At 33.3% G+C, this 25,610-nt stretch overlaps 1 protein-coding gene across 13 annotated transcripts in view; it reads left to right on the top strand.

The window, feature by feature from the left end:
- The window catches only part of MAP3K4 (mitogen-activated protein kinase kinase kinase 4), a 120,227-nt gene that overhangs the window by 85,326 nt on the left and 9,291 nt on the right, over nucleotides 1-25,610 (top strand). For 2 of the 13 annotated variants that reach the window (XM_074309365.1, XM_074309378.1), the window contains exons 11-23: nucleotides 763-912; nucleotides 4,358-4,519; nucleotides 6,220-6,353; nucleotides 6,682-6,760; nucleotides 7,700-7,778; nucleotides 11,967-12,066; nucleotides 13,079-13,213; nucleotides 16,147-16,247; nucleotides 16,961-17,041; nucleotides 19,673-19,864; nucleotides 21,410-21,480; nucleotides 22,869-22,985; nucleotides 23,905-24,064. In XM_074309365.1, the coding sequence (XP_074165466.1) occupies nucleotides 763-912; nucleotides 4,358-4,519; nucleotides 6,220-6,353; nucleotides 6,682-6,760; nucleotides 7,700-7,778; nucleotides 11,967-12,066; nucleotides 13,079-13,213; nucleotides 16,147-16,247; nucleotides 16,961-17,041; nucleotides 19,673-19,864; nucleotides 21,410-21,480; nucleotides 22,869-22,985; nucleotides 23,905-24,064 (1,561 nt within the window). The remainder of the gene's footprint in view (nucleotides 1-762; nucleotides 913-4,357; nucleotides 4,520-6,219; nucleotides 6,354-6,681; nucleotides 6,761-7,699; nucleotides 7,779-11,966; nucleotides 12,067-13,078; nucleotides 13,214-16,146; nucleotides 16,248-16,960; nucleotides 17,042-19,672; nucleotides 19,865-21,409; nucleotides 21,481-22,868; nucleotides 22,986-23,904; nucleotides 24,065-25,610) is intronic. The other 11 variants (XM_074309366.1, XM_074309373.1, XM_074309368.1 and 8 more) reach the window with 11 other exon arrangements.

Raw genomic sequence — 25,610 nt, 5'->3', positions numbered from 1 at the left:
TCAGCAGTTGTGTTCATGATTATCATTTGCAATGTTGGAATAATAATGAAAAAGGAAATGATTTTGTTAATTATGCCTAGATAAAAATATATGTAGGATGGACTGATATCTAGGAAATGAGGATTGTTAATAATTATTGAAGAAGCTCCATGATGTAGTGGAAAAAACACTTGACTTGATATCCAGGGACGGTGTTAGAATTCCACCACTGGTATTTATTGACTATTTTTTTTTTGTCAATTCACTTAGCTTAAATATCAGTTTAATTGTCTATAAAATAAGGTTGATATGGTAGGTTTCAGCACCTAACGAACAAGGAACTCTGAAGAAGAATATGAATAAAAGGTTGTAAAAAAAAATGTTATTACAGGAATATATAAGATGGATTGTGAGAGTGAGAAATAACAGGACCACTGTGGTACTCTCATGATAGCAGGAGAAAATAAAAAGCAGTTTGGATAGACTCCTGTGTCAGATATATGAAGCATATGGACAAATGTCACAGGTTGAGCAGGCATAGATAGATTGCAGTCTATTTTCCTTGGAAAGAAATTCAAAATCCATGAGATCCATTCATATATTACTGGCCATCCAGTATTATGAGAAAACTACTTTGTAAAACTGTGAGGCACTATCATAATTTAATTGGTTAATGTATTTGGATGTACACATGCTATTTTTTCCTTCTGGCTCGCACAAATTCTGGAAGTGGGAAACTTGTCGTTTTATTCTCATCTACTAGATTTGGCTTTATATTCCTAGGTTGAAAATCTACTCTTGGTAGTCATGCAATCTGCTCACCTTGTGATCCAGAGAAAAGCTTTCCAGCAGTCCATTGAAGGTCTTGTAACTTTGCACCAAGAACAGACTTCAAGTCAACCAGTTATCGCCAAAGCTTTGCAGCAGCTAAAGGTAGTTCCACCTTTCACTTATATGGTATCTTTAATTCTTGAAATGTTATGGAAAAGTTGGTATGGTTCATAGGCTGGTAATGGAATTGAGTGAATGAATATGTGAATAAAAAAAAAAAATAAATAAATATATATATATATATATATATATATATATATATATATATATATATATATATATATATATATATATCAAGTATTAACTATAAGCACTGGGAAATATAGGAGAATCCTTGTTTTCAAGGAGTGTACACTCTTACCAGGAGGGACTATGGAAATAAAGGAACAGCTGTTAGGGAATTTTTTTTTTGGAAGTAATAGTGTTCCAGAGCAAGAGGTAGAGAAAGTAGAGACTGAGATAACAAATGGGGGGATGTGTACAGCAAATAGTATGTCAGGATAAGGATTGTCAAATATGATGCTCAGAACCACCTAGATATGGCCATCTGTCAGTCAACAATCTTGATTTTTTTTTTTCCTGTGGATTTCTCACTAAATATTTACTAAATGTGTATACATATAGGATACAAATACAAGAGATGAAACAAAATTTCTACTCTTAAGGAGCTTGCATAGAATGATACAATTTTAGTAGTGTAAGAGACCTTAGAAATTATTTGGTTAACATAAGATGATATAATTTTAGTAGTATAAGAAACCTTAGGAATGATTTAGCACCTGCTCATTTTACAGGCATGGAGCCTGACACCCAAAAAGGTTAAGTTGATTGTCCAGTATCACACAACGCAGATACTGTGCTAAGCACTGAGGATACAAAAAAAGGGAAAAACAAACACAAAAAGCATTCAAGGAATGCACAGTGTAATGGAGGCGACAACAAACAAGAGACAGGATAGATTGGGACTTGTTTCAGTGTGATCACTCTAAGATCCAATAGGAATAGCAAAATCGTCTTGTACAAGGTGGCCCTTTAGCTGAGTCTTGAAGAAATCAAGGTGAAGGTGAGCAGGAAAAGGATGCTCAGCCAGCAAAGGTGTCTAGAGTCAGGAGGTGGATGTCCTGGGTGAAGAATTAATGTGGAATTAAAGGATGCTAGGATGGCTGTAAGGCAGATTGGTCAGAGAGGATGGTAGCAGCACCATGGGTAGTACAAACAGAGAAGGACTTGAACCAGGATAGGAATCCAAGTGTCCCAATCCCAAATCATCACCAGTCCACTAATACAGTATGTTGACTGAAGGAACCATAAAATCATTGCCTTGATGGTCATAGCTTTAACAACTTCTGTGTTTTATTCCCACTCACACAATGTGGGCATCCCTTGATTTGAGGTGTAAGAGATAGTTGTGTACCTAAGTACTAACCTCAAAGTCGAGATGTGCTCGGTTCAGTTTTGTGACTATAGGCAGGACAAAATGGAGATGAAACGACTTCTTAGTAACTACCCCCTACGAATATTGGGAGACTCCAATATAGAATGAGTGGTACAAGCTTCATATCTGTTAAAGTGAAAAATAAATGTCACTTATTGTCATTAATACATGTGAAGTTTGTTGAAGAGCAAAAAGAAAGTTCCATTGGGTGTTCTGTACCTCCGAGGAGGCTGCCTTCTGTGTGCAGGAAACTTTACTTGGCTCTCCTTGCAGCTTGGGTTATCCTGCTTCTGCTTTTCAGACACCTGTTCTTTATCATTTGCTAGAACCAGATCACAGTTTCCTTCTTTCTCAAGCATCTGTCCAAGGGTATCTTTTGTCTGGCTTATGTCCCACTAACTGCTCACTGTTACTTGCCTCAGGCCTTCAGGAGAGCTGGAGGAAGGATGCTCATCTGTGGATGTAGATGCAGGTGGCATTTTCTGTCCAAAGTCTATTGGGATTTCTTTGGATCACTCAACCACTAAGAAGAACTAAGCCTTTCATAGTTGATCATTGAACATTCTTGCTGTTATTATGTACAATGTATTCCTGTTTCTGCTTGTTTGACTCAGCATCAGTTCATGTAAATCCTTCCAGGCATTTCTAAAATCAGCTAGTTTATCATTTCTTATAGAACAATGATATTCCATCATCTTCAGCCATTTCCAAATTGTGGGCATCTATTCATTTTCCAATTCTTTGTTCCCATAAAAAAAGAGCTGCTACAAACAAACAAAAACATTTTTGCATGTGTGGGTCCTTTATAATTTACAAGGAATGTTTTTCAGTGGGATAAGCATATACAAAAGGATAAACTAACCATTTTGGATTCTAAAACTTTTTTTTTTTCTTTTCTTTTTTTTTTTTTTTTTTTTTTTTTTTTTTTTTTTTTTTTTTTGCTGAGGCAATTGGGTTAAGTGACTTGCCCAGGACCACATAGCTAACTAGCTAGGCAGTGTTAAGTGTTTGAGGTGAGATTTGAACTCAGGTCCACTGACTTCAGGGCTAGTGCTCTATCCACTGCGCCATCTAGCTGCCCCACATGAATTTTCTATTTTAAAAGTTAATAGTAAAGCAAAGAAGCCGTAATTGCCAGCTGTTAAAGCTGTATATATATTCACCACAGCATTTTAAGATAAGATAGTTGAAAATTACAGGGTAGAAGCTCGTTTATATTTTGCTCCTTCCACACTACTTGCCATTTGCTCCTGTAGCAGATAACCTACCACAGGGTATTGGATGTTGGCTGTTTATAGAGAGATAGAGATTAAACAAATATTATTTGTAAACGTGTCCTTTCTTGAGAAAGGTGAGTGACATTGCTATGAATGTTCCAGATTTATTTTAGATTATACCTTCACTGTCTTTACCAAGTGCCTCTCCCAGACCTCGAGTCTTCCTCTTTCATCCACCAATTGTATTTATCTTCCATTAACTTCAACTTTCCATTCTATGTTCATGTTAACTTGTTATAGCACCTCCTACTTTAAAGACTTTTCCAGTATAGAACACCATATTTTTCATTTTCTTCTAGTCATAATAAAGACTTCTTCTTTTCCGGAAGCCTTCCTATTTAACTATTGTATTTTAAAATCTCTTTTTCAGCATACTGGGCCTGACATATAGTTCTGGGGGTTTTTTTGTTTGTTTGTTCGCTTGTTTTTTTAAGACTATTCATTGACCCTCCTCTTCCTAAGGAATAAAATCTAGGTTCCTACAAATTACCACAGATCTATACAATATGGTTCGTTTAAAAACAAAGAATAATGAAAATGAGATCATTTTGGCAAATTTAATTAGGCGTTTTCATCTAGAATAAATCTTATTGGTCCTATATGAATACAGATTTTCTAAAGTGAAGAGATAACCTTCCTGTACAATTTCCTTCATTTTCATGGAGATAATCAGTCATATGTTATTCTAAACAATAAAGGTGGTAACTGGGTAAAATTGTTAGAAAATTATTTTCTTTTTAACCTTTCTTTCTAATACTGCTTATTAAAAATGTTATAGGAGGTTATATGGATCACCTCAACTTAAAATCATTCTCCATTTGTTTTTGTTTTTTAGGATGATGCATTGCAGCTGTGCAACAAAATAAGTGACGCCATTGACCAAGTAGACCACATATTCACATCAGAATTTGATACTGAAGTTGATGAGTCAGAGTCTGCCACCTTGCAGCAGTACTATCGTGAAGCTATGATTCAAGGTTACAATTTTGGTTTTGAGGTAAATGCAGAAAAATAAGACTCATGCTAGGGCTTGCATCTGGGGAGAAAGCCCATAATTAATTGTAGCTGAAACATTCTAAATTTAATTCTTAGTCAACTTAAAGCTTGGTTTTTAGTTCCCACTTGGCTTTGAGTAAATAACTGAAAACTTTATGTCTTTGACATTTTTTTCTTTTTTTCATAAAGAGGCAAGAGTTTGGAAAGAAGTGGGGAATAAGATTTCTTTACCAAAAATATTTTTTATCTTGAGGAACTATCTGAATTTTCTATGAAAGTGGTCCACTGAAAAAGCTTTCTTAGATGTACAGAATATTCTTTTAATTATATTGAATTAATTTGAACATTTTGTATATAACATTCATATAACTAAAATTCATGCAATTACATTTTTTAGGTTATAAAACTGTTAGAATTGTTTATGTAGTAAAAATACATTAGTTGAATAATCTTTTACTTTTAAATGATACAGATAATCTATCTATGCAACTTTTGAGATTATTATTAATAATAGAACAGTTTCATGGTATAGCAGATAGCGAATTAGTTTTAGAGCAAAGAAAACCAGAGTTTAAGCCCTGTGATCCAAGGCAAGTCACATGATTACTTCGTGTTGTAAGTAGTTCTCTAACAGTTTGCAGATAAGATGCCAGTCTGCATAGGTAGAGGGAGTTTCCAGAATTAATGAAATAAGAAGGCTAGTTCCCATTCCTAGTCATTATAATTCTACCTAACTCCATCATGGATACCCTTTCTCAGAAATTTTCATTTCTTAATTTTAAAAATTCTATTTTGTTTATTATTTCTGCTTATTTCATGAGAAGGCAATTTATAATTTGTTAGTTTTCCTCCAAACTATAGAATTCTCAAGACTGTCTTATGTTTTAAAATATATAAATTATTAAATTACATAGATATATAGATTTAGATGTTACCTTAATAGTCAAATGAGATAACTTCAAAGCACCAAATTTTATTTATCCCCTCTCATTTTATAGATGAGGAAACTGATAGCCAAGGGAGCTTTGTTGGTGTCTAAGTTTACATAGCCAATAAGAAGCATACCATGGATTTTGATCCCAGAACCTCTAAATCTGGAAATAATGTGAAATCAGTGGAACATGCTGGACTTGGAGTCAGAAAAGAATTGGTTTCAAATCCTGCTTGTGACACTTAATAGTTGGATGTCCAGCTTAACTTCTCTGTGCTCAATAAAGGAATTATGTAATTCATTCATTTTCATGTATACAATATTAAAATGAGATTTCATGGATTTGGGAAATAGGATTATTCTTTTTTACAAATAAAGTTAGCGTTTTTAAACTATTGTATGAGGAAAGAAAAGTGGACTTGAGGTTAAATAATCTGACAGATAAGTATTGGTTTTGCTATTTATTATCCATGTGACCTTTCACAAATAACCTAATTTCTCTGAACCTCAATTTCCATATCTGTAAAAGCAGGACATTTATTTTGTAATATGCACTCTCTAGTTTTTGTGAGGAAAGTTTTTTGTAAACATTGTGGTGTTTTGTTGTTGTTGTTGTTTTTTTTAAAGCAGTATAATGTACATATCAAGTGTGTGTACATTTAGGATTTCGTGTGTGTGTAATTACTGCTGTTTTTTTCTAATATTTAAATGTTACAGTTTTCTTATAATTGTTGAAATCCTAATGATTTTTAATGCAATTTAACTTTCAGTACCATAAAGAAGTTGTTCGTCTCATGTCTGGAACATTTAGACAGAAGATTGGAGATAAATACATTAGCTTTGCCAGAAAGTGGATGAATTATGTGTTAACTAAATGTGAGAGTGGTCGAGGCACCAGACCTAGGTAATACTCAAGTGGATTTCTTTTGTTTATGAATCAAATAAGTTTATTGCCCATTTCTTAAATATTAAATGAAAATTGTTTATAGAGGCTGTAGACATAAAAAAGCCTAGATCCTGATAGTTGCTTCAAGATTTCATGTTAAAATTATTTTAAAATGAAATTTTTTTTATTTCAAATTGGATTATGAATAGAGATTTTTACATTTTCCCTTGAAAATATTTTCAGAATTTGACAAGTTCATTTTTGTGAAATTAATATTTCCATAAATAAATTAGAACTCTTTGTTTTTCCTAGTTGTTTACTTGTAATTATTGAATTCTTTTAACAGGTGGGCAACTCAAGGTTTTGATTTTTTGCAAGCAATTGAACCAGGCTTTATTTCAGCACTTCCTGAAGATGACTTCTTGGTACGGAATTAATGTTTACATAATATTTAAATATGTAGAAATTTAGTGTTCTTAGAATATTCTTCAGTTTTTTTGGCTTTGAGTCTGTAATGTCTTATTGTTTTCCTACATAATTAAACATAATTACTTGGTATTTTATAATACTAAACTTTATACATATTCAATATTTGTCTTCTCTCATTTTATGCCATTATTATAAGTGCTGATTAGATTAGGGCTATAGCATATATATATATATATATATGTATGTATATATATATATATATATATATATATATATATATATATATATATAATGTTTTACACACACACATACATATATGTATATATCTTTTATAAAATGCCACATAGCCACTTTGTCCTATAATATTCCAACTATAAAGACACTTGGTTATTCATTTATTTATTTATTTATAATGAAAAAGAAAAAAATTAATTGGATAAATTTGATATCAATGTTTAATTTCTTGCTAAATATTACACATTGTTATTGTTCCTTTCAAATTAAAACAAAGCAAAAACAATAAGAATACAAATATAGACATACACTTTATTCAAACTTAGAATTATATCATAAAGAGCCAATTTATATGTGCCTAACAGTAAAATATACCTAAGTATGCAAGCAGATAATTACTAAGGGTAATAAAAAAAGATTTTTTGTAAATGTGTTATTATTCTGCTCTTTTGTAATATACATCAGAGTAGTTAAATTGTAACAATTAAACTACATTGCATTCATCTGTAAAAACCATATTTTTATAGATCTTGATTTTCATTGAAGTGAAAGGATATTTCTCAGGTGGAAAAATAGGAGACAGATTGTTTTACTAAGCTAGATAATATTGTTTTTTGAACATCACTAACAATGCCAGATTGTGTTATTTTTAATATATGTTATAAAATATTTTCTCTCTTCTCCTTTGCTTTGATTTTTAGAGTTTACAAGCTTTGATGAATGAATGCATTGGTCATGTAATAGGAAAACCTCACAGTCCTGTTACAGGTCTGTACCTTGGTAAGATATAGCAGTTACCAGCAAGTCTTTGGAAACAGTCTAACTTGAGTGAATCAGATAATTTATTTCTCTGTCCTATCCTTCACAGAGAATATTCAATTTCATTTTTAACATATAAAAGTAAATTGGTCATTAAAATATGTAGGAAAAATTTCAGTAAACATGAATTAATTGCAAAGATAGTTATAGCAGTGGTTAGTATGAATAAACTTAAACTTAAAAATTTACTGCACTACAAGTTCATCATTAAGTGCAAAGTATGACATGGTTGTTAAGCTGCATCATGTGGTCATTTATTAATACCAGCATGATAGTCAGAATAATGGTAGTGGTAGTTTTATTGTGCTTGGTTCTTTTTTTTTTTTTTTTTTTTTTTGGATGAGGCAATTGGGGTTAAGTGACTTGCCCAGGATCACAAAGCTAGGAAGTGTTAAATGTCTGAGACCACATTTGAACTCAGGTCCTCCTGACTTCAGGGCTGGTGCTCTATCTACTGCACTACCTAGCTGCCCCATGTGTTTGGTTCTTAAGACTAATCTGGTCCTTATGTGGACTGTGATTTTCTGTTTTAGATGCTCCATATTCATGGGCTTATGTGGAATTACTATATTCTATTTTAAAATATGTGAAGGACTCTCCTGCGGGAGAGGGATACATATTTTGTTTATATCATGAAATTAGAACTAGAACCAGTTGAAAAGAAGTTGATTTTGGTTTTATACAAAGAAATACTTTCCAGCAGTTATAGGTGATAAGGTGTGAGAGTTACTTCTCTTATCAGTGGAGGAATACAAATTAAGATTAGAACTATCTTTGGAAGTAGTTTATATAAAAGTATTTTAAACATGGTAAGACTTTAGACTATGGTCTATGAAGACAGCAAGCAATCTGATATAGATTATATATTTATACATGTATTGTAATTTTAAACATTTTCATATTAGTTATGTTGTGAAAGAAAAATCAGGACAAATAAAAAATCATGAGGGGGAAAAAAAAAAGGTAAAAACAGTATGCTTTGATCTACATTCAATCTCCATAGTTCTCTCTCTGGATGCAGATGGCATTTTCTAAACAGGTCTTTTGGAATTATGTTCAGTCACAACATTGCTGATAAGAATTAAGTTTAACACAGTTGATCATCACATATCTGTCTGTTACTGTGTACAATGTTCTACTCACTTCACTCAGCATCAGTTCATGGAAATCTAAAATCAGCCTGCTCATCATTTTTTATAGAACAATAATATTTCATTACCTTCATTTACCATAATTTATTCAGCCATTCCCCCACTGATGGATTTCCACTCAGTTTCCAGTTTCTGGCCACTACAAAAAAGGGCTGCCACAGACATTTTTGCACATGTGGGTCCCTTTCTCTCCTTTAAGATCTCTTTGGGATACAGACCCAGTAGAGACATTGCTGATCAAAGGATATGCAGAATCTGATAGCCCTTGGGGCATAGTTCCCCATTGCTTTCCAGAATGACTAGATCAGTTCACAATACCAACAACACATTAGTGTTTCAGGGGTAATTGCAATGTTATGTTCTCATTCAATCATTTGAATTCTTCATGGAATTTACTTACCAGAGATATGGAATGACTTGCAATTTCCTTCTCCAGTTCATTTGACAGATGAAACTGAGGGGGTTAAGTTACTTGCCCAGAGTCACACAGCTAATGTCTGAATTCAGATTTGAACTCATGAAGATGATTTCAGGTCTGGTGTTTTATGCACAATGGCGCCACCTAGCATTTCTGTATACTGGATAAGAAATAATAGTAACTGATGACAATTTTTAAAGTGCTTTAATAGCTAATTTTTTTAAAGCATTTTATATACATATTTATTTTTGAAAATAACCATTTGATATGAGAGGAGTAATTATCATTTTGGGTGGCAAAAAACATACTGGGCAGAAAGTTAAGAAAGAGTTGGGTTGGGATCTTCCTTTACATGCTATATTTGGGACAAGTCACCAAAGATTTCTGAGCCTTGGTTTCCTTATTTGTAAAATTGTGATAAAAACATTGATGTAATGCATTGATTGTACAGCATTGATGTAATGAGCTACAAGAGAATGTATATAAATTGCTTTGTAAACCTTAAAGCAATGTATAAATATAATTCATCCTCATTTTTTCTGATGAAGAAAATGAAAATTATCTAAAATAAGACTAACCTAAAATTCTAGTAAATGGGTAAAACTGCAATTTGAACCAAGGTCTCCTGATTCCAAATCCAGAGCTCTGTCAATTACATCAGAACTCAGTTTCTTAGCAATTTTTCAGATCCAGAAGGGTGCCAGATAGGATTCAAGTATAAACATGAGACAGACCTCCCAGGAGCATCTCTATGTACACATACATATCTATGCAGAGTGACCAGGAGATCGTTCCTGAGAAAACACGGAAACAACTGGGGGATCACGTAGCTAGGAAGCAGTAATTGAAAGAAGATTGGAGGTTCTAGGTAAGGGGAAGGTGCCTTTGTAGAACTTCCTTATTAGAGAAAAAAAGAATGTTGTCCTGAGGAAGTTTTAAATCAGCCAGTGAGACAGAGCTGTAGGGATTGGGGCCAAGTTGGGAAAAGCAGTAAATGCCAGTGAGAGATGAATTTGTGTTTGGTACTAAAAGTTGATGGTGAGCTGGGGAGAGAGGTATGGTGCGGCTTTGTGCTACAGGAATATCCCTGTCACATTTTACAGTATATGCAGGCCTTTGAACCTCTTTTCAGCTTTTGGAAAGAGAGATGCAGAACAGACCCTGTCCTTGTGAAAGAAGGAACATCTCTGTTTTATGGCTCTTGCCACCCAGAAACCAAGATAATTTTCCTTCCTGTCTTTTATTTGGCTTCTTCCCCTATATTTATTTCCCTTTTCTACCAGTACTTATTAGTAAGAACATTGCTATAGGATGTTGATTATTTGTTTGTAATTTTTATTAGTAGCTGTACAAACAAAACATGGCAAAAACAAACAGAAAATCTCAACTGTAAACCTTTGGCCCTTTGGATGTCTATCCCAATTCCTGAATTCTAGCTCATTAGTTTTCTGATGTCCTCCTCCAACCTCACTGAATGTACTGGGAGGTGAGGTAGAGTTGAGTTTTCCCAAGCTATTGTGGTTGCTCAGGGTTAGGTAACCTCAAGCTAGGGGACCTAGATGGGATTTGAAATAGGAGAGGGTATTCTGAGGGAATGTTAATGGACTGTAATAGTTGACAAGCAGCTGTGGTTGTGATGGAGACAACCCATGAATGGCTTGAGCCATCTTCCTGCTCAATGGTTGGTTAATCAAATACCTCCTAGGATCCAGCCATACCTCAAAAAAAAAAACAAAAAAAAAAAAAAACTATGCCCCTCCCTTTGGAAATCAAAGATGAATTGCTATGCTTTCTTATATAGTGAATATTGCACTAAGTTATAGTGGAGTAAGCAATAGGTTAGGAATTGTGATGCTACATACATATTTTTGTGACAAGGAACAAAATTAAAAATTTATTCCTTCCTTTGTAGACCTCAGCTTCCTAATTTAAAGAGTAAGGAGGCTGGACTAGATAACACTCTAGAGTCCCTTTGAGCCCTCAGATCTGTGATCTGATAACCTAGGTAGGTACTGCTACTGACTCACTCTGACCTAAGAGAAATCATAAACTCTTTAGACTTTAGTTTTCTCAACTGTAAAATCAGTAAACAAAGTTTCTTTCAAATCTAAAAACTTATGATATATCACAAAAATCTAACATTTTAATGTGTTGTAACTTTACATTTACAAAATGTTATTCATTGCAAATTTTAATGAGTAACTTTATTAGTACTTGCTGTGTATCTAGGAAAGACAGTGTGAGATTATGTATAGTGGTATCCTTGGTGTCAAGAATCCCTGATTTCAGAGCTCCTTTCTGACCTTCTGATCTCAGGTCTGACTTTAAATCTCATCATCCACGTGACTGACAAGTTATGGCCTTTCTGGACCTCACATGTCTTTAAAATAAAGGGAATGATTCAGTCCTTTTGTCTTCCCATGTCTCTTCTAACTCAATAGCTATCCAATTGTGTATGCATGTATTTATATATATAGTTTAATTTTGTTTATTCTGTATAAAATTTATTTTTCATTTACTAGACTGACCTACTGTTGAATGACTTCACAGTTTCCATATGTTGTCTTTTTTTCACTCTAGCAGCTATACATCGCAACAGCCCCCGTCCTGTGAAGGTACCCCGATGTCACAGTGACCCTCCCAACCCACATCTCATTATCCCAACTCCTGATGGATTCAGGTATCTGCTGTTTCACCAGTCATTCACATTATAAATCCCCTTTTACATAACAGGTTAAAACTAATGAGAATGCCAGATGCTTGCCTCTGAAACTTTATTTTTTCCTGCTGTTCTTTTTCATATTTATTAGAAAAGTTATTTCTGTTTTCTTGAGCTATAAGAAAAAGTGTTGAAATTTGAACATAGACAAGAGGTTTTTACAGATAACAAAACATTAATTTTCTTTTATGCAAATAAAGAATCTATGGTTTTGTCAGTGTGGGCAACTCTTAAGTAATGATGGCAAACATTCTTTGACTTAATTAAAGGAAGCTGTTCAAAGTGCCCAGAAATGATTAGTTCATAAGTATCAGAGGTGGGATTTAAATCCAGGTCTTGCTGACCCCAACTTCAGCACTTCATCTTCTATGCAGTGTTGCTCTATCACCTTGTGTAGAAATGGCTATTGTGTGTGTGCTTTCTAGCCTTTCAGCAATCTTTCCTTTTTCTTTCTTTAAGAAAGCAAATTAGAATTTGTATTATACAGGGAACCTTTAAAAGTAAATTTTGCTTATAAAAAAGTGGAAGAGTTAACTATATTTCTCTCTTTTTTTGTCCTGATTTCCATGTGTGTTCTTCCACAGCACACCTCTAGACCACCAAGTGCGAGGTTAGAAAATATGGTACATGAAAGATATGACCCTTGAATGTGGTGGCATTTCTGCATCTTTTTGAATTGTGATCTTCAGTTTTAAATAGGCTAGCATTCTCTTTGCCAGTTGGGTATTACTTTTAAAAGTACAATTTTTTGTTTTTGTTTTTGTTTAAACCCCTTTTAGTGAATTATTTTAAAAACTGGGAATTTTTTTTAAGAACACAACCAACCTGTGAAATGAATCTCAAAGGGAAATCATATATACATATATATATTTTTTTTAATTTTCAATTTTCTTTTACATTTGCTCATCTTATTTAATTTCAAACTTAAAAACAACTGACAACCCAGACATTTTTCCATTTGTATTTCCTGAAGTTTTCCTTCTTATCACAGCACTCGGAGTGTGCCTTCTGACGTGCGGAACCCATGCAGTGCTGCTGCCAGTCGCCCCGCCCCAGCCGGCAGCGACTCCGCTTCACCCAAACCTGTCAGCAATACAAATGATAACAGGTAGTTCCACCCCACCAGTGTCATCTCTGTTGCCATCCCAGATGCAGTCTGCTTTTAGTTGACATAAGGTGTTTAAAAGTAGGACTTGCTTCAGACATGGGATATGGACTTCTGGTTGAGGGTCTCTTCTAGTCTCCCTGCTCCTGGAAGCTGCACAATTTTTTTTTCCCCCTTAGGATAGGTAATATGGCCACTTTTATTTCTGACAGAGTTTGATAGGAACGCAAATGCACTAAATTATCTCCCAGTAAAAACTCTAGCTATAGTACCAAAGGGGAAAGAATATTTTTCAGTGTAAAGTACTTTGAAATATTGGAAGAGTTTCCTGTTGAGTAATGTGGAGATTGCAGAGGAATTCTTTAGCTAGTATTAGTTTCTTAGTTTGTAATTAATTAATTCTAGTTAATTAGTTTCTAAAATTAGTTTCTTACCTTAGTAAGTAAAATCTTTTCCCCTTTGAATTTAAATAACTAATGATAAAGAATTGAATTTACTAGCTAGTAAATCACAAAATAAACTTAAAATGTAGGTTTATTTTTTCATTTGCTCGTGTTGAATTGGAATGTATTTCTTACTTATGAAAATCACCAAGTTTCAGAAAAATATACAAATCTTCTGAATAAACAAGTAAAAATAAAGCACATCATAATTTTATCTTAAGTATCTCTTTGGCAGTTATTTTGTCATATTTTAATTTTAATCATAAATTTTAAATACAGATCTCACCACTTGTGTTCATCATGTACGCAGACTTAAAGATAATTAATTTAGCCACATCTTCTGCTTTAGAAAGGGGTATTTACCTTCACAGAATCTTAGCATGAAAAGGGATATGAAAGGAATTAAAAACTTCATTGTTGAGAAATGAACTATCTCAGAAGTAATCCTTTCTTCTAAAAAATATAATGTATCCCCTAGCAAAAGTATTAGATTGCTGTAAAAGGAGAAAAGAACTGTTGTGTACTCCTTCACTTCCAGACACACTATTTTGGTATTTTTAAGACATAGTGGATCACCTCAGAATTTAAAGTGGGCTGAAGAATTAGCATGCTTAGAAATTCATATCCAATTTTGACACAAACATTTATAGCTTTTGATTCAAATTAAATATTAAATTAAACAGCATTAAATTTCTGATGCTAAAAATAATAAATTTGGTATAGATTATAAGTTGTTGTTAAAAAAAAAAAAGATAAAAGGTAACTTATTTAAGTAAAATGTCTATTTTATAAATGATGGAACAAATAAAGGTATGGTTAAAAAAAAAAATCATTTCCCCACAATGCACTGTTAAAGCTTGTGTATATTTTTCCCTAGTCTAACATTTCCATCAAATTAGATGATAGCTTTTTTGAAGTAGAAAATCTGAAGTAATTTCTTACATGTGGAAGCTCATGACTTTTTTCATTAAAGGGATTTTTACATATGTGGTTATATTAAATAAACATAAAAACCAAAAAAGATAAGCTTGACAATTATGCATACAATTTTATATTTTGATATATATACATTTTTTTTTTCCTATATATAATGTAGGTGACAATGACTGAATCCCTTCTCCAGTTTTGGGCATAACAGTTTTAAGATGTGATTACCATGCAGTGAAATTTTAAAAAGATAGAGAGTTACTTGATCTCTATGGATATAGTACTTTAAAACATCATTAGGTTTATTCTAACCATTATTTCAAACATATGTAATTCAAGTGATATTAAACTTTTGCACTTTAAATATATTATTGACCATAGAGGTTTCCTATTATAGTGAAAACATATATGAAACTTAAGAGTTGGAAGACACTGAATTTAAAAAAAGTTTTATAGGATAACATTATTACCGGATAATTTATATTTATATAACTTATTAATGTAATATTTTTATATATTTTCATCTATTTGACTCTATGGCATCCCTATATATGGAGGTAGTATTTAAATAATCATAGGGAACAGGGAAGCTAAGTAATTTTATTATGGTCATTTAGTTGTATTGGTTAGGACCAGACCTTATGTCAGCCTATTTACTCTAATGTTAGCCTATTTATTCTAATGTTTTCAACCTGATTCATGGAATAATGACTGTATTATTATGTGGCCTTTACACTTGGGCAAAGTTTTCCAAAAGCCCAGTTAAGTAGATCACATAAATATAATTACTTCCATTTTCCACAAAACTACTCTAGTAATTTCTTTCAAAAAATTTAGGGAATTTAGAAATATTTGATTTATTTACAACAGATGCTGTATATTGAGGTTCTGATAAATGAAAAATAATGAGAAAGGACTCTGAGGTATCAGAATTTTTGAAAATCATTGATATAAATGATATTCCTTTTAGCCCACTTGTTATTTTAGTGAAATAAGAGCACAAATGCTACCATACTTCATTAAATTCCTGTTGCATAGCATAGAACCCTACTCTTAATAGTTTCTATACTGATGTAATCTATCTTGCTTTGCTCTCTTTAAATTTTTATATTAACATTTATCTCCATAAATACAATTTTAATTTCTTTTGAAACAGTCGCTTTGTGCGTTTGATATTTTGTTCTGAACAATAGAGTAGACTGTCCTCTTGCACTTCTGCTTTGCTACCATTTGTTACTATTTTTCACATGTATGCTTTCATTGTCCTGGGTTCATCTGAGAGAGAAATCTGTTAGATCTTCCTGTCACTGACTCTTAATCTAAATAAAATAAACAAAAGTGATGTAGGTGGCATGGTAGCATTTTTAAGTATACTGGGATCAAAGCTGTTTTCTATAATACAGAATACTCTATCAGGATTGTTAAGTGACACAAAAGAAAAGCACAATTTAGATGAGGTTATTGGGTTCTCTTCACTTAGAATTAATATCCTTATGAAAATTTCTCATAGCTTAAGTGTAGGAACTACTGAACTGATCTAAGTCGGTGTTTAAAATATTGAAACAGGGGATCCAGTGTTCCAGAAAATGATCGTTTGGCCTCAATAGCTGCTGAATTGCAATTCAGATCATTGAGTCGACATTCAAGCCCCACTGAGGAGAGAGAAGGTGAGTATTCAGATATTTGTTACCCCATTTTCAATTCCAGCAGTCTTTTTCAGTATTACATTTCTTGTTACCTCCTAATAAAAGGTATTTTGAGAGGGTAATTATCATTGAAGTAAAAATTGAGAAGAGACAAAAAGATGAAGTGCTGTTTTCCCAAGAATGAAAGTGCTTAAAATAGTTTTTACTTATATGCATGTTTTATCATCATACTTTTTTACACAGTTATTTTAATTACTGAATTTTTGTTGTAGTTTTAAAATGTCAAAGTGACACCATCTAGATCTTTGATAACATAAAAATTCCACTATAAAGTTATCCAAGAAAAGATTTTTAAAACTGGGTTATATGGTAAACAGCAGTACAACATTATTAGGACTTATAGAGGAAGCTACTGTTGATCAGGGGCCAAAGATAGATTTAATTTTGAAGTCTTGTGTTTTGTTGTTGTTTGTATGATAGTGCTAACTATACTTTTGTATTCATTGTACTTTTAATTCTGTAACCTACTGACAATTCGTTAGTTTGATCACTTTCTAGTATTGATTCTAGGGAAGGTTTTATCATTCTTAAGTCAAACTTAGTTGAAGCTAAGAACCAGGTAGGAGAAATAATGTCCATTAACCAATGCCATTTAGGGTTTCAAAATTACTGTTATGATATGTATTGTGATAATTACTCATATACTAGAATTTTAATCAATATATTTCTTTCAGAGCCTTCATATCCAAAAGGAGATTCAAGTGGGCCAATACGAAGAAGTTGGGAGCTTCGGACTCTGATCAGCCAAAATAAAGGTAAGAAAGAATATTAATCTTTAAGTGTAAGAAAAAGTAATTGAATTAAAATGTGCTTTGGCTTATGGGGTTTCTTTTTAAACTCTTGTAAAATTCTTAAAAACAAGACTTTTAAAAAGTTAGATCTTCCCTCTAAGTAAAATGTTTGCAAAATATGACAAATTATAGGAAGAAGGATTTTTGCTCATTTTTTTCCCTTAATTTTAAAAAGTGATGAACAAATTTTTAGAATATCTGCTAGACTAAGGGATAAGAAATATAAACTGTTTTCATTTCTTCTCTCAAGCAACCAGAATAGATGACACAAGAAACATATTGTCTCATTATCTTTTTATATATAACAGCCAAGTGACACTTTAAAAGGCAGTAAGGAGTTTAAGAAACAGAATGATTGTCAAAGGATCTAGATATAGTAAAAGGATTTCATTGGAGTCAGTGGGTCTTGACAAAAGGATAAGACTTAGATAAATGGAAATGGAGTAAAAATTGACTAAACATTTAACAACCTACTATGTAAATTACTGTCTTAGGTATTGAGAAAGCAAAGGTAAAAAATGATAATCCCTATCCTCATGTCACATAGAGTCAGGATTGGGGCACATGGGTAAGATATCTATATCTATATATCTATATCTATATATAATATGATTGGGCAAAGGAGAGATACATACTAGTTCTAAGAAAATTTGAGGCAACAGAGAGCCCTGTTAGTTGATTGCTGAGAGGATATTGATACTTATAAAAGAAATAAGGTTTGTGTGGCAAAATAGGAAATTATATTTTAGACATGTTGCGAAACTAATGGAACATCCATGTGTCGCATTTTTAAATTACAAAATAATTCCCAAAGTATCAGGTTCTAAATAGAAGATTAAGAACCATTAGATCTTCTAAGTAAAGGACTAGGATAAACGAAGGACAGTCTCGTCTGTCAGAATACATACTGTGATGTTTTGGGGGGAAAGTAACTCAGACCAGAGGATTTTTATAGTGTAATAAGACTGAAGGATTCTCCATTCAGTCTCAGCCCAGTAATTAGCTATTGCAACTCTGTACTACCCTTTGTTCTTGAATCGTTTGCTCTTTGTCATAGCACTCTTCTTTTGTTTTGTCTAAGCCTTGTACAATTCCCACCATCCACGTCATCTGTCACAATCAGCTAAATGAAACTAGAAGTCTTCAGACTTGAGTACATAAATTCATGTTATTCAGCATCAGAGGGATCCTCTTTGTAGCAAGGCAGTCCTTTTATATCTCCCTAATTGAATACTCTACTCCCTGAAAATATTCTAAATTTTTCCTTTCCTAAACATCTCCATTCTTCTCCTCCCGTTGAAGGACCTTAAATCTTTTTTACTAAAAAAAAGTAATGTCCTTTGAATGAATAAATGAAACATTGATGAAGTGCTTCCTTTGTATAAAACACTGTCTCAACCCCTGGTTGTACACCTAGAAAAGTAAGACAGTTCCTGCTCTCGAGAAGGTCATATTTAATGGAGGAGATGACATTATAATAGGTTTTATCTTAGTTAAAAGTTTTATCTTAGTTTCTGTGGTCCTTAGAGTACAGTGGCAAAGCAGATAAAATCATATTTTATGATATTGAATCTTTTGACAGTAGCTGATGGCAAGAACTTTTTTTTTTTTTTTTTTTTTTCCCCTGAGTCTTGAATCTTTGCTCTGGCCCCTCGACTCCTTTGAACCAGCTTCAGTGGTTTCTGTTGCTTCTGGGGTCCAGTGCAAATTTGCCTGCTGCATTTTTAAAACCCTTCACGTCATGGCCCCACCTGAACTCCCTCCTCCCTAGGTGCCTAACTATCTCGTGAAGCCGGTCCTTCTCTCTGTTCCTCTCACTGTCTCCTGTCTCTGTGCCTTGGCATTGGTCTTACATGCTCCTAATGTACCTCCTGGCCTTTGGCACTCAGAGTCCATACTTTCCCTTAAAGCGTAGCTCCAGCACCATCTTGTACTTCAAGTTTTTATTTATCTGCACATTTTCAAGTGGCCTCCCTCCCAAACTACCTTGTATAAAGTGGTATAAATTTGTGTCTATCCTGTTTGTTATGCTGTATGTGTTTTTAATGTGTACTTGTCTCCTGCATTCGAATATTAAATTCTATCCTTACAAATAGAAGCTTTTATTATTTTGTGAACTAGTATCCACACTACCAACCACGATACAAGACACACAGTTGGCCTCTGACAAATTCTTATTAGGTGCTTGGTTGGCAATTGCAATAAAACATGGGATGAAGATCTTTGCTAAAAGGTTGGGGGAAGAGTGTATAGAGGCCGACTTGAGGAAGTCTGGAACAGCCACCATGGGGTATTATAAAGTCATTTAGGGAGGAGTAAAGAATCGCCTTACTGCAGTGAGTACTCATGTGAACTTGATTGTATACTTTCAGATAGTACTGCCCAGCAGTGGGGAAAACCATTATAGTATTAAACTGATTAAATCATCCTTTTAGGCTAAAAAAAAAATGACTTTAGTCTGAACCTAAATTTCAAGTGTTTTTTTATATAAAATTTCTTTAAAATGTTTTTTGTTACTAATTGACTTGCACTATTATATCTAGTATGTACCTATTAGGATTTTGGAACTAACAGCTTTGAGGTTTTTCTCCCCAGACACCACTTCTAAACAAGGACCCATAGAAGCTGTTCAAAAGTCAGTTCGATTGTTTGAAGAAAAACGTTATCGAGAAATGAGGAGAAAGAATATCATTGGTCAAGTTTGTGATACCCCCAAATCATATGATAATGTCATGCATGTTGGATTACGAAAAGTGACTTTCAAATGGCAAAGAGGAAATAAAATTGGTAAGGGGACAGGGGAAAGAGAAACAGATAATGTTTTGCATTTCACTTTCTAAATGTCAAAGTCTACTGTTTATATTTTGATCCATCTTGGCTTAACTGTGCTGATAGAACTCTTAAAAAAAATACCTGGCACGTCTATGTAATGAAAATTGTCTCAGTTTCTATATCCTTTGTTTGGTCAAGAAGTTTTCATTCATCTGTACTTGTCAGAGGGTCTCTTTGCCTCTTCTTTTAATTTCCCCCAATCTAATTGGAAAATCGAATAAGATTATAAAGTTCACCTAATTTCAGGAACCTTTTTAAATTTTAAGATCTTTACAGCATTTTTCTTCAAAAATGTTTTCAAGTAACAGCTGGCTCATACTAAAAAATATTTTAAAGCACATCAGTGAACAGTGCATTTCATAGTCATTTGAATAAGTTCAATCATAGAATTTTAGATAAAGAGTGCTCTCCTGAATATTGTCACATATTTCTTTTTATTCATGGAAGATTAAGGAGGTTATCCAAAATGTTTCTAACTAGGTAACATGAAGAAATTTAAATGACAGAAGTGGGATTAAAATAATGCTTTAAAACTAGAAAGCTATAGATACATAATTATAAATGTTAACTCATCATGGTGAATTTCCATGAAAATTCTCTTTAGAGAATGTTGTCTGTTAGGATTACCAGGTGAGAACTCAGGTTGTCTGGACAGTGACAAGGTGAAAACTCAGGTTGACTTGACAGTTCTCTGGTTCAGACCTTTGGTTCGGGCCTTTAAAGAGAGTTTACATCTTAGCAATTCTAGGAGGAGCAAGCTCATTGGTTGAAGTAATGTTTCCCAGAAGCCCTTGCGTTATCCCACGCCCATTCTCTGGGAGGATAAAAGAAGGGCAGCATTGGGTCTGAGAGAATCGACTCTGGGATAAAGTCTTGACGCCCGGCAGGCTGAAAGGAGACCAGTTTGATTTGAGGAAGGACAAGAGCTAGAGGAGATTCAGAGCTCCCAAGAAACCTGCACATAGAGGAAAAGATTTTACAGATCTCCTCCCAGAGAAGGATTATAATTAAGCAGACTACCAGACCCTCACAATTCAAGAACATTACAATTGGTGTCCACACGTGGGGCAAGGACTTTTCCTTATCCTGACAAGGATTTATTCTGAGCCCTTCAGAGGAGCTAGCCCAGACCTTCGCAGTTGTCTTGTTGCTTTTTAATTAGTCGTTTTGAAAATGACAGTATGTTTCATTTCAGATGGAAGCAGTGATGATAGTGTTGATTGATACTGTGTAATTATTGGTAAATTGATGAAAAGTAATTTTCTGAAATCATAATAATATAATATAATGAAAATAGCACTTATGAGTCAGGAGGACTGGCTCCTAACTCTTGACTCTACCACTGATAAGCTTTGTGCCATTGGGATAATTTCACCTTTCTGAGCCTTAAAAAGGTGCCTCATCTATGAAGTGAAAGGTTTGGACTGCCGTCTCTTCCAGCTCATTTTCTGTAATATAAGTTTCTTTTTTTTTTCTGTTTTTTTTCTCTTTTGTTTATAGGAGAAGGCCAGTATGGAAAAGTCTATACTTGTATCAGTGTTGATACTGGTGAATTGATGGCAATGAAGGAAGTGAGTATCATTCCACCTTCTCTGTCAGGCTTTACACTTTGAGATAGGACTAACACTTTGAGGTTTTTTGGTTAGAAATTTTATGAAGAACCACTTCTTGTGTTGTCTGAGATACTCAAGAAATTGCATAGACATTTTCTTCCTTATACCAATTTAAAATCAAAGATTAAAAAATTATCAAATACTGACATAGTGATATATCTTTACATCTTCTTTCTGGGCTTCAATTTTCTCCTCTGTAAAATGAAGGAGTTAGCAACAGCATACTCTATGATCTTTTATAGTTCTAATTCCAAAGATCCTATGTCAAAAATGTAAGGGTACTCAATGAAAAAAAAAATATATATATATATATACATGTGTGTACATATACATTCATATATATATATCAATCATATACAGCTTCATTGCTGTTTGTCAACATAAATTAGCGTATTTTTTATATAAATATATAAAAGTCAATTCTCATATTGTCTTCCACTCTTTATCGTTGAGGTAATTTCTATTAGTCTAGGCTTTCATATTTTGACTATAGTCTCCTTTTTAATAGACATATTTAATAGACATATAGACAATAGTCTCCTTTTTATTTTTCCTCACCTCCTAACAGTTCTACATAGTACTTTTGATTAAATCTTCTTTCCTTTTGTCATGACATAACCTTGCTAGGAAACTTTCAGTGATTCTGAGATGTCTTCAGAATAAAGCCCATTAGTCCATTATTGTTCCAAAAATTTTTATTTCTCTTCTACTATATATAAACTACTATAGCTGCCTCCTAGTGCATACTAAGTATTAGCCACATTTCTCTTTCCCACTCATCTGAGTCCTGCATGCCTTGGAAATTCTTGCTTATGTTCAGCTTCAGTTAATCTCTTCTCCATGAATCTTTCTGTCATTATATCAGTCCATCATAAATCATTTCCTCTTCCTAGTTCCTGGGGCATTTATTTGTGCTACTTATTTGGCACCTAGCATCATGTTCTAACCAGTATTGTTTATCTTTTTATAAGTACATCCTGTCTTCTCAGCTAAACTATTCAGTGCCTTGAGGGCAAAAAGCATGCCCTAAAAGATGTATCTCTGGTACCCTGTGTGCTTAATAAATATTTTAATACCATTTGCAACTATGAAAATTAGCTTACCAGAAAGCATTGTAGTGAATACTAAAACATAGATGTTAATATCTTGACATAAATGTCTATATTTGGAATTGTAGCTTTAAAAAATCCAGAATTAACTGATGCAGATAACCAGTCATACTGCTTTTTTTTCTTTTCAGCGATACCAGAATATGCCAACAGATGGCTTTGCAACCCTATTATTTCACATTACAGCTTTCTAGTTTGTAATGATAGCAGTAGTAATTGACATTTTCAATATTGCAGATTCGATTTCAGCCGAATGACCACAAAACTATCAAAGAGACTGCAGATGAACTGAAAATATTTGAAGGCATTAAGCACCCCAATCTGGTTCGGTATTTTGGTGTGGAGCTTCATAGAGTAAGCCAACATTAATCACACATGAAATTATAAGTGAGGAATCAGTAAGGGTACAGATGGAGTCCTGTTCTACATCACAGGTCTTCTCATTTCAGAGCACAGTAACTTTGCCTAATTATAAGGAAATCTCCATGAGTTACATCATTTCTGCCTTCTCTCTGAAACTAGAGGAATTCTTCCTAAAATGTAAGTTGTAGATTGTAGTCATTCACCCGACATTATAAAGCACTGAAACCCATCCTGCCTGCCAGTCACAAAGTTCATCTAAGTATCCTTCTTCCTAAGAATTTATTTCATTGTTTTTGTTTTGTTTTTTTCCACCTGAACCAGTGACTGTTAAATATCTTTGATTTAGTTAAATGTGTCTTCTTAAAATTACACATTTATAAAATGAGAGAAGATGTAAAATGCACTTTTAAAGCTATCGAAGAAACTTCTTCCCCTTGAGAATAGATGCTAAAACATTGAGGGAAATAGCCCAACTGCTTGGGAACCTCATTTCAGCATGAACTTGGGGGAAGTGGATTCAGTTCCTTTTTATGTTTTCCTAAATAATTTTCAAATTAGAAAAGGATGTGTTTCAGTACTTAATAATATATCCTATGGGAAGTCCTGCTGGTCCCTGTCTGAGATTATAAAGCAGTCTAAATTTGGCAGGATTACAGAAACTTATTTTATGTCTTTTGTAGGAGGTGGTGTTCCCTATATAGCTATTGCTATATAATTCCAGACAGAGACAGGCAGAAGTCCTCCTAGAAGAGTTAGAAACAGTTTAAAAATATGCAGAAAATAAGATTAGTATGACAGCATTAGAAAGGAGATTTATTTAGGATTTATTTATAAGTTGTCCAAAATGAACATTTGTACTTCTTTTGTATTTGAAGAAAATAATAGTGTTTAACTTTGATTTTCACCCCAGGAAGAAATGTATATTTTCATGGAATATTGTGATGAGGGAACCTTGGAAGAAGTGTCAAGGCTGGGCCTTCAAGAACATGTTATTCGGTTGTACTCAAAGCAGATCACCATTGCTATTAATGTACTGCATGAGCATGGCATAGTTCATCGTGACATCAAAGGTAAGCTGAATTTATGAGGGGCCTTAAGTAGTCCTCTCTCATTAACTAGAGAGAAAAGAGTAAGAGAAGAAATTCACACTTTGTTACAAGGATGTGACCCTGTTGTTTAGCTCTGTGTAGTGAACTTGAAGAATTCAAATCCATCATGGGCCAGGCTATATGTTTTGCTATAATACCACAGTGCAAAGATTTGGGAATAAAGACTTTCAGCTTCATTTGGAACTAGAAGTCACAAGGTATATCAGATTTTTTTTTTGGTATTTTAAAGAGAGCCAATCTAAAATCTAGCCTTCTTACCACACTTCTATGGTATATAGTCACTACTGGGGATTGTTCTGCACTAGACAAAATTTCTGTGTTTTCTTTGATCTTAACACAAACCTTCTGGTTAGCCCTGGCTACCAAGAATATTTCAAGTTTTTAAAAAAATCAGGGCTGAGTCATCCTGAGTTGATCAGCATATTGCCAGATTTTAGCTGACCATATTATGGTCATACGTCATTCTGGACATTTATTGGATTGTTTTTCCCAAAGCCATTACATTGCCTAATTCCATACTGTCAGTTATAAAGCACTACTATAAAGATTTTTTATGTATGGGTTCTTTATCTCTTTGGGAATTTAGACATAGTAATGGTATCATTAAAGAATATATTTGTTTTAGTGAGTTTGGAGGTACAATTCCAAACTTTTCCAGATTTGATAAAATTACCACTCCATAAATAGTACATTAATGTGCTTATTAACTACTCCTGCCAACAATTAATCATTTTCCTTTTTTGAAATCTTTGTTATCTGATAGGTATGGGAATCTCAGGGTTGTTTTAAATTGTATTTTTCTAATACTGATTTTTGGAATATCTTTTTTATATATAGACATATCAGTAATTTAGATTTCCTGTCAGTTTATATGTCTTGAATAGCTATATCATTCTTATATGATTGAATCTTTCTATATTTTGAATATCAGAACTTTAAATCTAGGTTGGTTGATGATTTTCTGATGTATGCATATGAACCATGAAATTAACTCTGCCCTGTCATTTTCTTTCTGCTTATCAGCTCTCTAGTTACAACCTATCCACTAATACCCTTGACATCTCTTTTTATCTGCTAATGGATGTTTTCCCCTTAAATATAGATGTCATCCTGTTACTTAAAATTTTATGTGTAAAACCATTCCCTAATCTGTTGTTCTCTCTTTCAATCTTTATTGAAGATGCCACAATTCTCCCAGTCATCTCAACTTGAAATCTCATAGTAATCTCTTACATTTCATTTCACCACATTTAGTCACTTACCAAGTCCTGGTGATCATATCTTTGATTATCAAAAAATATATAAACTACTTATCTTGGCTTTCAGATATTGCCATGATTTGTTTCTAGTCTATGTTTCAAACCTTATAATTCTTCAGTATAACCAAACTGGACAACTTGTTATTTGTATATCTCATCCCATTCTCTGCATCCATATATTCACATACATCTTCCATCTTTAGAATTTCTTGTTCTGTCATTTTAGTTGTCTCACTCTTTTTTTCAAT

This window comes from Sminthopsis crassicaudata, chromosome 4, assembly GCF_048593235.1.
Source record: "Sminthopsis crassicaudata isolate SCR6 chromosome 4, ASM4859323v1, whole genome shotgun sequence".
NCBI lineage: Eukaryota > Metazoa > Chordata > Mammalia > Dasyuromorphia > Dasyuridae > Sminthopsis > Sminthopsis crassicaudata.
The sequence above is the reverse complement of the archived record's forward strand: the minus strand, read 5'-3'. Positions and strand labels throughout refer to the sequence as shown.